Genomic DNA, 13,176 nt, shown 5'->3' with positions numbered 1-13,176 from the left:
TAATGACTAAACACCCATTAAAACACAAGGCTACTTCTATGGCAATCCAAGACAAACACTTTTTAACATGGTTAATTTACCATAGTGAGAAAGATAAAAAACAAAACAAAACAAAAAACATTTAAAGGAGGGTATGTAACTTCGTATGTAAGCAATTTTGGATCCATGTTCTAGACTCCATGTTTTTAAAAAGAGCTAGAGTTGATGTTGACTTAAATAGTGTTAACAGATGTGCTAGAAAAATGTTGACACAATGAAGGAAATAGATTACAGCAATTGTTTTAAAATGTGGGCTGAGCATTCCTATGAGGTATATGATCTAACTCGCTATACCCAAGGCGGCTCTGTGAAATTTGAAAGAAATATAGAGTACAAGGAAACGGAAAGTTCTGAGAGAGTGAAACTACATGAAATTTCACATTATTCGTACGAACCACATTTCTCTTGCTGGGGTTTCTCAGTATCACTGTGGTTCCGTCCATTAATCCCAGGGCTGTGGAAGGAGCGGGACGTGTCCACACAAGCTGAGGCCTCACTGCCCAGACTGAGCTCCATTGCAGTTCCACTGGATGTATTTTACCTGAATGAAGGCTATTATCTGGATTCAGCAATTCACCCTATGGCTCCAGAAAAAAAATCATGTAGATTTTGTTGTTGTTCTTGCTTGGTGACTCCATAACTTATGTTTTGCAGATACCTTTGTGATTAGCATAGAACTACTATATGCTTTTATGCTGGTCCATATACCTTTAGATGTGCAATGTGCTTTTCTGTCCTTTTGACAGGATGTAAATTCTTATTTTCTTATGACCCTGGGCCCGAATCTTAGAGCAAATTGAGAAGCATTTCTTTACTGTGAGGCAAGTGGCTACTGAAGAGGAATTCTTCAGTTTCTGAAAATGTAGGTCTTTTTCACAACCACCACAATACAGTTTTATATGTTAGTAGAATCAAGCTTTAAAACTACTGAATTAGGGAATGTTAGATAGGGCTTGACTAATCTCTAAATCTAAGTTTTAAATTTGTTGATGCTGTAAGCAGAAACTTTGACTTGCTTCTAATCAACAGATCATGGTAAAAGTGATGGGAAGCTGCTCCCTTGGTTATGTCATTTAAGACTCTGTCATGCTAGGAGACATATTCTTAGAGTCTCCCTCTCCATTGCTGGCATTGAAGAAGCAAACTGCCAAGGGCCCCACAACAATGAGAAAATGCATTCTGCAAACAGCTAGGGAGAGCTTGGAAGAGGTCCTCCCTCAGTTCAGTGTCCAGTTGAGATCCAAGCCCCAGCCGACACTTTAGTTGCAGCCTTACAGAGGACACGGTAAAACCATACTTGGTCACCTGACCTACAGAAACTGTGTGGTAATAAATGTGTGTGGTTTAAAATTACTAATTTTGTAGTAATTTGCTATATAGCAATAAAAAGCAGCTGCAGATTTTGGTACTAGAAATGGGGTACTGCTGTCACAAATACCCAAATATGTGGGAGTAGCTTTGGCACTCCCACATAACTGTGAGTGGAAGCTGGAAAAATTCTTAGGAGCATAACAGAGAAAAAAAGAAAGCTGAAAATGTAAACTCCCTTGATAATATATTAATTTTATAAAAATAAATGAGCAAATACTGGTGAGAACAGAGAAACACAAAAATATTGGTTTGGTTTAAAACAGTGAACATGGGTATAACTTGATGAACACAAGCTAAGCAGATCAGGTGCAGGCATCCTTGGGAGGCTGCTTAATCATTTTCCTATCAATAAAGTTAATTTTTCTCAACACATTTTTGATTGGCTTCAAACATAATTAAAATGATGTTTCAGTTCCTAAAATGAATACTTAATATTCACAGTAAGATAAACTTGATAACATCTTCAGAGATAAGTGATAAGAATTTGACTCATTCAATAAGATTAAGAAATATCAAATATAACAATTTTCTGAAAAAAACATTTTTTAATTGAGTTAAAAAAATCAGAAAGTTATGTAAAGCATGACATGATAGGAAATGCCATGTACATTTAGGTGTTAGGCTGGCAGCTGGTAACAGTAAGTCTTATTCTCGGTCCCTGGCATGTGAGGAGTCTGATATGGAGCTTTGGGAACATGCTGCATGGGTCTTCATAGCATATGCACCAGGAAATCTGCTCAGTTCCGGAGCTGATGTGTGTGAGAGAGGTGGCTCTTTGGTAGGTTAAAAGTACCCAGAAACACTGGTTTTGTAGCAGAGCCTCTATTATAAAAAATCAAAACTTTGAAAATGAGATGCTGTGATAACCATTTGTTACTTTTTAAGGCCTTTGTAGGCAACCAAACATTTATTTATATATATGTAATTTGTTCCTCATCTCCAATGCCTTGAAGAGTCCACACACTGTACCACCATATATATACTTACTAGTCTGTAAGAAGACAGGTTATCTCTACAATACAGATGAATGAGGCTTTTGATATAAAGCAAATGTTGCCTCTGGGATAAACATATAAAATACTGAAATTATTACACAGAGAATTAGTTTTAAATGCATTTACCATTTTTATTTTGCTATGCAGAAACATTCATTCACCATGGGCTGTGTGATGCAGTAGACAGTGTAGTGAAGAATATATCTTTTTTTGAAGGCTATTTATAACTAAACACTAAATCATTTAATTACATTGGAAATTCTGTACAGTTTAAGGCTTGGCTCTGAACTAGGTTGTAAATATGGACCAGATTTGGAAATAAAATACTTTCAAGTAAAATAAGAAAAAATCGATTTCAAAATATAAGGAAGAAGAAACAAAGAAGAAAACAATAGATACTCAACAGTTTTTTTCTGGAGTGAAATCTCATAATATTGTAAACTAACAAAAATACAGATTTCCTTCCCAAAATAATGACAATTTACATATTTAGGACTTGTTAAGGAACTTTGGGAAGCTTTCCAGAGTGAACACGGACCAAAGCGGACAAGGAAGAAATCACATTAATATGCTAAAATCAGTGCTACCTTATAATGAATTAAATTAGATACACAAAGCAGGATTGTAAGCATTAAATATTTCCAGAGGATCAGAGAGTCATTACTGTTGATAGGTGAGAAGTAATAAAACCAGATGAAACAAGTACAAGATTCAAGTTGTTTACTGAATAAACTCGGTTATTGGCACATCTAATCTGGGATAAACCTGACACACTGGACCTAGACAGCTTCTAGTATTTTAGGGTAATCTTCATTTATCTGTAAACAAAAGATCTGTCACCTAAGAAATTGCAGGGTTTTTTGTTTTTTGTTTTTGTTTTTGTTTTTTTTTAGACTTTAATAATAAACTATGAAAGGCATGGAGTGTTTATGTGTTACATGAGATCACGGTTTATATTGTTGGTTATGAACGTGCAGGTATAGCTGAAAACTTAGACACTTTGTGAAAATTAAAAATGCTGCTCTTTTGTAATTTTATCGTTGCTTCATGCAATATCAGTTTAGTGATGCTGATTCGGATTGCTTTATTATGGGAGGATCTCTCTGCCAGTGTCTTTACTATTGGTCAAGGTCAGTTCTTCTGGATTGAAAATTTCCACTGGCAGATACAAGTCAGTTGGGTTAGAAGAGGGAATTCCATATAGGCTCTGGTTTTCCAAAAGGTTTGCATGACTGGATTCCTGTTCAGGCTAAGTTATTCCTGTAGAAAAGAGATTTGGTCAGTTACTCATTTAAAAACATCTGAGGTTTCCTCAGATCGAGGTCACCAAAAAAGTATCTTGCAGGTTATTCACTGCACTTTTTGACAAGATACTGTAATATACCAGTATAAGTCACTGGTATGTTTTGTCTTAAATAGCTACAACATCACTCAAGTGGCTAAAGCTCACTGGAGAAAATAAATTTTTCTACCTTCTAAATTACCTTATTAATTTGAATATGGTAACTGGTTTCTTAAATCAATGTTAGAGAACTAATTTCTTTCATTCATACATGTTAAGTGTTAAGAGACATCACACAGACAGACAAGTGTGCAAATAGCTCGTTGGTTGAAGTCAGCATTCAAAGCCCCTTGGGGATGCTCAGGCCATGAGTCCTTGCATGGTAGCTTAGTATGCGTGACAAGTCTGTGCACACAGAGAAGATGCTGTCTGCTTATGATGTTGCCCAAACAGCAGCTGGAAAGGCATGCACTTCCTGAAGGAAAGTGGGGCCACAAGACTGCAATTTTGCCTCTTCCTAAGACACGACACTACACTAAGGGGAAAAAATTGACCCAGAGAATACAGAAAATATAAGACATCCAAAATGAAAGGGAGTGTGCAAGTTTTAATTAAAAAATAAAGAGCAAAACATAAGCATAAACAAGCTATAACCAAATATAGTTGATGAGAAAGCTTATAATGGAATGTTGCCATTAAAAGAAAATTCTATTTCCCTAGTAGGTGGAATACACAAATTGCACCTTTCAGAATGAAATTGCCATAGTTTGATTAGGCCACAGCACAAATAACATCAAATTCGACCTTTCGAATCTGGTTAATGGAAAGAGTGCAGGGCATGGATTAAAAGGGAATGCCAGTGACACCATGCAAGCAAAGCTGCTGCTTTTCCTTTATCCTCTAACAGGCAGTGTATGCAAAAGTCCACAGGATGTAATCTCCAAATCTGAAACAAACCAGCACCTCCCCAACCAATTCTTCATCCTCTTGGTAACCAGCCCTGCAAATCCCGGTGAGAGAAGAAAGGAAAGGGAGGAGTCAGGTGAAGTATGAGAGGAAAGCATCCCATGCCACATGCCAGCCAAGGCCAAGCCTGGAAAATCAGCATCACCTCTTACCTGGGATCAATCCTCTCCATCTTCCGGTGTGATCTCTGTCTCTTTATGGACCACTACTTTGGTCACTGACATGTCAGGGTGCTGCTCTTTGGCCTCTTTAATTGCCTGAGCCAGCGCCTATCCCCAGGAAATCACAGAAGGGCAAAGACAAAAAGGAGGTGGAACATGCATGATCAGTAGCAAGGTGGAGACTTATGAGCTAGATCTAGATTCACAATTTACAAATGAGGTACAACGACTGAAAAAGAAATTGTACATTGTATACTGAAAAGTTAATTCATAAAACTGTTTAGATTACATGCTGGACTAGAAAGACAGCACTGGGAAAAGTATGGCCAACGAGAGTTTGTCTCTCTGGCAGAGCATGCACCGTCTCGCACACGCTACCTGGTCATGGTCAATGTCCGCATCACCTGTGATTACTATTCGCTTCTCAATTCTCGTCTCTGAAATGCCTCCTTTGACAGTCTGAAAGGAACACACGAGCATTATGAGTTTTCCTAGTTGGAGATATAATCATTGTTCAATGGGAAAATGCTGACAGTTTTCAGTAACATTGTTCTTTTTTTCCTTTAATTTTTCAATCACAGTTGACAAACAATATGATATTAGTTTCAGTTGTACAAGAGAGTGATTAGATATTTATATAATTTATGAACTTATTGCCCCGATAAGTCTAGTAACCATCTGATACCATTCAGAGTTATTACGATATCATTCATTCTTTAAGAATTGAAACAGAATTCTGTGGGTTATTTTAAATCACTTATTTCAGAGGTGAGGCTAGAATAGAGATCTTTGGATTTGGCTAGCCAATATTTCTGGAACATACATGTCAAGCATTACAGTTAAGTGTTAACAAAGGGTATCAGAATGTATATTCCTAAACAGAAACTAGCACATGAGGATAAATGCATCATAAATATAGTAGTTGTGAAAGCTCTAATGCAGCTATCCTGTCATCCTGATAGTCACATAACTATTTGTTATGCAGCCCACCCTGGAAGAAGGCCTTACTTTTTATCAGTTCCCGCTCCACTTACTTTGGTGATGTGGGTGGTGGTTGTGGTACTGGTGGTCTCAGATGTGATTGTCTGTGCACTCATTAGCACGCCTGGCTCCAAATCAGCACCAGGATCAACCTAAGCAAGCAAAGGAATAGACACCACACTCAAATATTTACATCACCTTTTCAGATGTTTGCTATGTTAGTTTAGTTCATTATAATGATTTAGTTATTTCCCATAATCACCGTGGTATTCAATCAGCATCTGGGAGCTACTGCTACAAGACCGAACCAAACATAGCCAGAGTTAACCATCACTAATAACACTGGGACTTGAGAAATGTCAGCAGTGGCTGATGGAGCTAATATTTTTCTTGTATCTATCTCTAGGGAAATAGATTTCTAAGCCTTTTTCTACCTTTTGAGATATATGAAGACTGGCTTAAGATATATGAAGACTACTACACAGTCAGAAATAAAATTACATTTATTGCATCACACTTGAGACAGTCTGGCTCCTGGATCCTCTGAGTCTCACAAATTAAAAATCACACAGTTAGAGTTAAATGCGCTAAGCCATTAATGGGGTAAAACAAAGTGCCAGGGCTCTGGTCTTTGTGATGATCTCACCTGTGATGATTCATATGTTATGGTTTTGGTTTCTGTGTGAACGACTGGCAATTCCTTGGTAGAAATGTCTAGTTTTACTCCTCCTGGTGAAACACTGCCAAAACTGATGGTTTCTGTCTTCACAGTAGATGACTGTACCAATGGAAAGTAGGTAGAGCGGCTATTAGAATTTGCACAAACACAGTTTTGCTTTATTTCCTCCCCACCTGGTGCATATATAACAGCACAGGTTCATATGAAATAAATGCTTGCACAGTCCGTGAGGGGTAAGTTGGGGAGTGAGGCACACAACAGATACATGTCCAGCGGTCTCCCAGAATTCCAGTGTTTTAAATGGAATGTTCCAGGCAAAGGAAAACATTTTGAAGGAAATAAACTATTTTTACATCTGCCTTGTTCTATCTCATAAAAGAACCTTAACAGGTTAAAAATCATTTATTTGATAACTTCTTACAAAGAAGAAACGAATAATAAGAAATTAACCTTTCCCAATCCCAAATACTTCAAGAATCTCAATAAAAGAGGATAAAGAATAAAGTTCTTGCATTTGATACCTGTATAAGCATGGTTTTTGGTTCTTCAGGGTAAGTACACTGATCAGAAATAAATTTATCAAATTTTCTAATATCTTGGCTGGATATGCATTGTCCAGGTTTACTGCCAATTACAATAATTACAATGAGAGTAGAAACCATTTCCTGGAACTATACATTATTAAGAATCATCATATATTTTAAATGTGACCCAAAAGATGGAAACTAGCATGGAGACCCAGAATTGCCATGCAGATGGAAATAAGAGGAAAACAAACTTCACTTGGAAAAAGTAGAAAATTAAACTTAGTTCCATCTTTATACTTAACTAAATTTTAAGAACTCATGTATCTGCTTAATTTCGTGCTAAAAGTAACATTAACTACAAGTTACCTCATAATGAGGTTTTTGTTCCAAAGTTTCAGAAACGTGGACTGCCACACTTTGCTCCTCCTCTGGCTCATGAGAAGCAGTGGCCATTTCTTCCTGTTCGAGTACAGCTTTATCGGCCGCCTCCCCTTTTTCCTCTTTAGACCCCTCCGTCAGAGCAGAGCCCTCTTTCCCTTTAACGCTAGAAGCATCAGCAGATGCTGCCTGTGCTGCAGCATCCACATCATCTCCAGCCATGTAAGAGGCATCCCCACTTGCATGCACACTCATCACATGTCTTTCTTCCACCAACACAGTTTCCTGCACGACCTTCTCAGTGCTAAGTGGCTGGGAGTGTTGGGTTGTTTCGGTGTCTGTTTCGCTGGACCCAGTCTTGGTTTCTGTTTTCTGTGTGGGAAAAGATTGTGGTGTCAGCGTCACTTTCCATAAACCAAAGGTCAAAAAACAGGAAAAAAAAAATCTCCACAAAAGATGTCACTCACCAGGATGCCTAAAGCCAGTGCCATGGGCTTAAAACCAGAAACACTTATAGAAAACATAAATTAGCTTTCATTCCTCCCACCAGAATCTTTGATGTTTGCCCTCTGCCCCGACACACAGATTTGAACCTTTGTTGCTATGAGATATTCACAAAAAAAAAAAAAAAAAAAAAACCCTCACAAAAACCCGATGCAGTATAAAATGCAATTAAAAACAAAACAAAACAAAAGCACATTCATATTGGCTTTGGCTGCTTTCTTAGACCTAATGGGTGACGTGAGATACTTTAAAAAATTAAATGCTATTAAAATTTCTTAGCATGATTGCCTTTTGAATATCTGAAGCACGTTCTTATAATGGAACTAAAGGCATATGACAGATATGCCAAGCAGACACAAAGAAAAAGAACTGAAGGCACCTTTGAGGTATTCAAGGCGCGCGGGCGCGCGCTCACACACACACACACACACGCACGCACGCGCGGCATAAAGATATAAATAAAAGCAAATAGGCAGAGTCAGGAACATCAAGGATGGAATCAAAAGGCCACCTGAACCCAGCTTTGAGAAGAAGAAGTAACCCCTCCTATGAATTCTGTTGGTTTTTTCGCAGACTCTAATAAACTGAAGATTTCAGAGCCATCCATGAGCTTTTCACCAGAAGACTGCTTAGTCTGAGTGGACAAAGAAATGGAGAGTCAAGCACAGAAACAGTACATAGGCAGGCGCATACACATTCACAGCTGGTTAGACAAAATTGTAGGCAGAGGAGAGAGGGAGGAAGGGTGAAGGAATCTACTAAACAGACTTTGTAAACTGAAAAGAATGAGAAATAAAATAGCAAATCGAGGTGACCACGAGCTCTGGTTTGGTAAAGCGGAGAGAGTTAATCAGGATTAGGGCAGTGCTCATTTAAGCAGATCATTTTTTCCCTTCATTGCAAGCCACAGCCCCACCATCACACCTCGGGAACAGGGGTGCTGGAAATAAAACAAAGTGTTTCAATGCTCGCTGGACTGCGGTATTGATTTAACCATGAAAAAAATTAAAAAGCTCGGGTTGGCTGCTCTGAACATAAAGCCAAAAACAGCGAGAGAAACGGAAAGGTTCAGGGTGGAAGGGCGCTGCCTCAAAACGCCATGCTGGAATCTGAAACGGCGGCCCAAACGAAAGGCACTGGTTACCACGACTCGAGACGCGGGCGACTCGGAAAGGTAATGAGCAGTAGCGACGGTGAAGGCCGGTTCCTGGGAGTACCTCCACTCAGACAGACTCTTCCTTCTGGGCCCAAAGAGCCCCACTTTTAGGGCCTCGCCCTCTGGGGCTTGTTCGGTTTTGCCGAACCGCACGCTCTCTAGGCCTGTGCGCAGAGCCGCATCCCTCCCCAGCATCTGGGCCTTCTTGAGATCTTCCTCTTCAGGACTCTGGCGTCGGGACTCGGCTTCCTTGATGGGAGCCAGGGACTCTGACAATCTCCGCTTCGGAGTATGGACCTCGGGTCCCCTCTTGGATTTCTCATCAGCGATGCCCTTCGGGACCTCATACTCTGTCATGGCAGGGATGATCTTCACGGATTCCATTTTCTGAAGCGCTTCAAGGGTGGAGGGTTGCACTCCCTTTTCCCACTCTTTGGCTTTGCCGGTCATAGTAACGATTTTTCCAGACATAGTATCATAGGATTTTCCTAAGGTGTATATTTTCTGTTTGCTTTCTTCTTTCAATTGCATTTCTTGGGCCAAGTCATCAAAGCTCTGCATTTCCATGGCACTAAATCTTAACATGTCGGCGGGGATGTCACCAGTTTTACTGCTCACAGTCACCACTTTGTAAGTCACAATCTTTCTCGAATCACCATCAACTACCTCAGTAGGTATTTTGTCTACAATAACCCAATCCTCTGTGCCCTATATTTGAAATATAAAAGCTAAATTAGAAATTTTGATGGTATTTCATTTCTAAACTAAGAATCCTTTAAGAAAATTGGGGCAAGAGCTACACTGAGGTCTGTGATGTGATTGTACAGGCTAGTGTCATTATCCAATAATTATGGCTGCAATCTCTTCTCATCTGAAATTCATAAACTCAAAACTTTCAATTTGGAATATGGTCTGCAAGTAGAGCTGCAATTTCAGATTTCTTTAAATAGAAACATACTTTGCTGGTAAATTTTGCAAGAAATATATTTGATCTCACGCTAAATGTCTGATTATTTCATATTTCAAGATTAAATAACATTAGTGAAGTAGCTGTACAAGTTATTTAGTTTTACTTGTGTTGACACAAAAATATAGTTTTCCACATTAAATGTAACACTTTTAACAGTTCGTATATGTTATTCTCACAAAGGACTTGTCGGCATTCCACAAATTTCTATGAACATTATTTTCCATGTTTGTAAATTATACTTCCTTATATAGGAGAGCAAATCTACTCTAGCACTTATTAGCCAATAAATATTGAGTGTGCCTGCATTGACGACATTGTAACAAAGTTCCATTTCCCACTGTTGGGACATTGTTAGAGCCTCTTACAAACAGGCTATAGTGGTTGGTACAGCGTTCCAACTGTATTTACAATCAAAGGTCATCATCTCAGTACTTTCTTTGCCACTTTCCTTAGTGTTAGTTCCAATAGAGCAGAAGAAATGATAGTCAGAAAATTTTTCCATTTGGGAAGCCTAATAGGATGTCACCAGCAGCTGACTAGTCTAACAGGTTACAGAGAAAAGAGAAGTCAAACCAGATGAGCATCTTGGTTTACATTTTAAATTGATATGTTTTCTACTTTCATTTTTATCATTATTTGAAAACTTGAATCTAGAAATATGTGTGCCTTAACAAAAAAGATTATAGAAGATTCATCTACATGTTGGTGCTGGATTAAATGAATTGAATTGAAAAATGACCTCTAGGGTTGATGGGGCAGTTTTCTGGAAAATGATTTGATGAGAGGTAACCACAGAGCCTGCAGAATCTCCTTCGCGCATTTTCTTTATCGCACTTGGCTAGTGAGAAAACCAATACAAGTTCAGAACTTTCAAAATCCAAACTAGTATCATCTAAATTAGCATCACTCTATGGGTAAAACAGACAGTAAAAAGTTCAAACATTATTATTAGTATAATCATAATGCTTCAAAGACCACACATAGATATAATCACTGAGGAGCAAAAGCCATAAAGAAATGATGGCTAACTGATAACTACAATGGTAAGAAAATTCCTTTTTCCCATCCCCAGAATCTAAGCAAAAATGATATACCTACCTTAGTTTTAAACAAGGTTAATTTTAAAAGGAAAACAAAAAAACAAAAACTAAAGACATTTTAATGACACTGAAATCTGAAGAGCAATTCCCTCTTGGAAAATTCCTTTATGTTTCTTTTTTACCTGAGACTCAAGGAATGGAGAGCTTCCTTGCTGCAAAAATATAACTTTTTCAGAAATCTCTCTTTCTTCTTTCGTCTGTTTGAATAAAGGGGGTTGGGTTGGAGAAGAGGAAGTAGACAGTTTCCAAAAAGGCAAGTTAGGATGAGAGTTCTTTCACTGTGCTATACATATAATAGTCATTCGTTTTTTTTTTTTTTCTGAAGAAGTAAATTATTGTTTATTAATTTGAAAAGTGTCTGAAACCACCTCAAAGTTGAATAGCTATTTCCAAAAAGTAACAGCTGATTTTCTGAAACTCGAGTTTGTATGACTCAAACACTTTTCATTTCTACAAACACAGAACACGAAAGAGCAGCATAGTGTCTTAACATTGAACAGTGTCTATATCAGTCTTTTGCAGCACCATAAAAGTGAATATCAAAATAAAATGCTAAGATTTTTTTAAAAACATTAAGGGAGGAATAAAGCCTCACTTCTATTTTTGACAAATACTTGGTCGTATTCTCCATTTAAGTGCTGCTTAATAAAGAAAGAAATTCACATGGATCACTGCATTAGCTACTAAATTGAATAAAGCCAGTTATGCCTAGACTAAGTCTTTATTGTTCCACAAATAAACATAAAATATACTCAAGATTATAGCTTTATATGAACTTTTATAACATGAATAATTTTAAAAAGTCAGTTTCAAAATATCTTAGTGAAAAACTAAGTATTTCAAATTATGCTTATTTTTAACATACAAAATTAAGAAATATTAGGGTAAATATGTTAGAACTAGTTTTTTTCCTTCTATATACTTTTTCTCCTTTAGTATTAAACAGGCATAATTTCAGTGAGCCTATCTCTGTGCACAGTGTACAGACCCACAGATGGAAAGGATACTCTGGAAGAGGAAGCTAAAAAATATTAACAGAAGGTTCAAAGTTTCTAGAAGAATGGAGCTTTTAAAATAAATTTTATTGTTGTTAACAATAAAACTTTATGAGATCTATTTAAAATTCCTGTGTGTCTACAAATTTGTCAGTACTGTATTTAATTCTTTGCCTACAAGAGGTTATAAGGGAGCATCTGGAATATTCTTCTGAAGAACCTACTGACAGATTTTGATAACATCGTTTTCATATGTCCTTAAATGAGGAACAAATTAAGACATTTTCAAAAGAAAAAATATCACTGTTCTGCCCCAATTTGGAGAAAGGTATTGGAAGAGACATATTGGGTATGTCCAGTAATGGAAAAGAGTAATTAATGGGATTCATTTTAGAATTAAATTATATAAATGGTCAATCCAATCCAGTTAGTTCAGCTAAAGAGAAGGGAAGACGTACTGATAAAGAATCTACCATGTAGAATCATTAAATGTGAATTTTTGTTTTACTTTCAATCATAGCCTCTTTTTCAAACAGGATTAAGAAACAAGAAAGAAAGGTCAAAATTATAGGTACTTTTCAGAATACCACTGCTAGGCTTTTTAATTGTAATCACTTTTTCCTAAGATGAAAGCTTAAAAAAACAATAACAGCAGGAAAATGGTGGTTTTCAGCACATCCTGTCACCTGACATCACTTAATTTCACAAAGGTCTGTGTCTGTAACTAAACATGTCAATATTGTCTGCATTCAGAACTGGGTATGTCCAGTAATGGATCGATTTAAGAGTTAAATTATATATATGGTCAATTCAATCCAGTTAGTTCAGCTAAAGAGAAAGGAAGAGGTACTGATAAAGAAAAGTTGATAACTGAAACATTTACATATATAACGGGTTAGAACAGAGTCAGATGTGTATCCCAATCATTTTGTTTACTAACTTAAACATTCACCTCTATATCATAATTGGGAAACAAGATTCTACGCTGGCCTTCAAAATTCAGAGGTGTACTTGCTCTTTGGGGAATTAAGGGTTTCTATATAGCGGTGCCACTCATTTCTGCTTGGGCTAA

General features: G+C 37.4%; 1 protein-coding gene across 25 annotated transcripts in view; it reads right to left on the bottom strand.

Moving 5' to 3' along the window:
- Positions 1–2,515: 2,515 nt before the first annotated feature.
- Positions 2,516–13,176, bottom strand: part of EPB41L3 (erythrocyte membrane protein band 4.1 like 3) — a 208,975-nt gene continuing 198,314 nt past the window's right edge. For 12 of the 25 annotated variants that reach the window (XM_016120918.2, XM_016120919.2, XM_036229872.1 and 9 more), the window contains 9 exons: positions 11,232–11,306; positions 9,028–9,747; positions 8,395–8,517; positions 7,368–7,751; positions 6,442–6,573; positions 5,849–5,947; positions 5,193–5,273; positions 4,806–4,922; positions 2,516–3,665 (listed from right to left, as the gene is read on the bottom strand). In XM_016120918.2, the coding sequence (XP_015976404.2) occupies positions 4,812–4,922; positions 5,193–5,273; positions 5,849–5,947; positions 6,442–6,573; positions 7,368–7,751; positions 8,395–8,517; positions 9,028–9,747; positions 11,232–11,306 (1,725 nt within the window). In that variant the 3' untranslated portion in view covers positions 2,516–3,665; positions 4,806–4,811. The remainder of the gene's footprint in view (positions 3,666–4,805; positions 4,923–5,192; positions 5,274–5,848; positions 5,948–6,441; positions 6,574–7,367; positions 7,752–8,394; positions 8,518–9,027; positions 9,748–11,231; positions 11,307–13,176) is intronic. The other 13 variants (XM_016120927.2, XM_016120932.2, XM_016120933.2 and 10 more) reach the window with 3 other exon arrangements.

The sequence above is a fragment of the Rousettus aegyptiacus genome, unplaced genomic scaffold, assembly GCF_014176215.1.
Source record: "Rousettus aegyptiacus isolate mRouAeg1 unplaced genomic scaffold, mRouAeg1.p scaffold_m13_p_12, whole genome shotgun sequence".
NCBI classification, from domain to species: domain Eukaryota; kingdom Metazoa; phylum Chordata; class Mammalia; order Chiroptera; family Pteropodidae; genus Rousettus; species Rousettus aegyptiacus.
The sequence above is the reverse complement of the archived record's forward strand: the minus strand, read 5'-3'. Positions and strand labels throughout refer to the sequence as shown.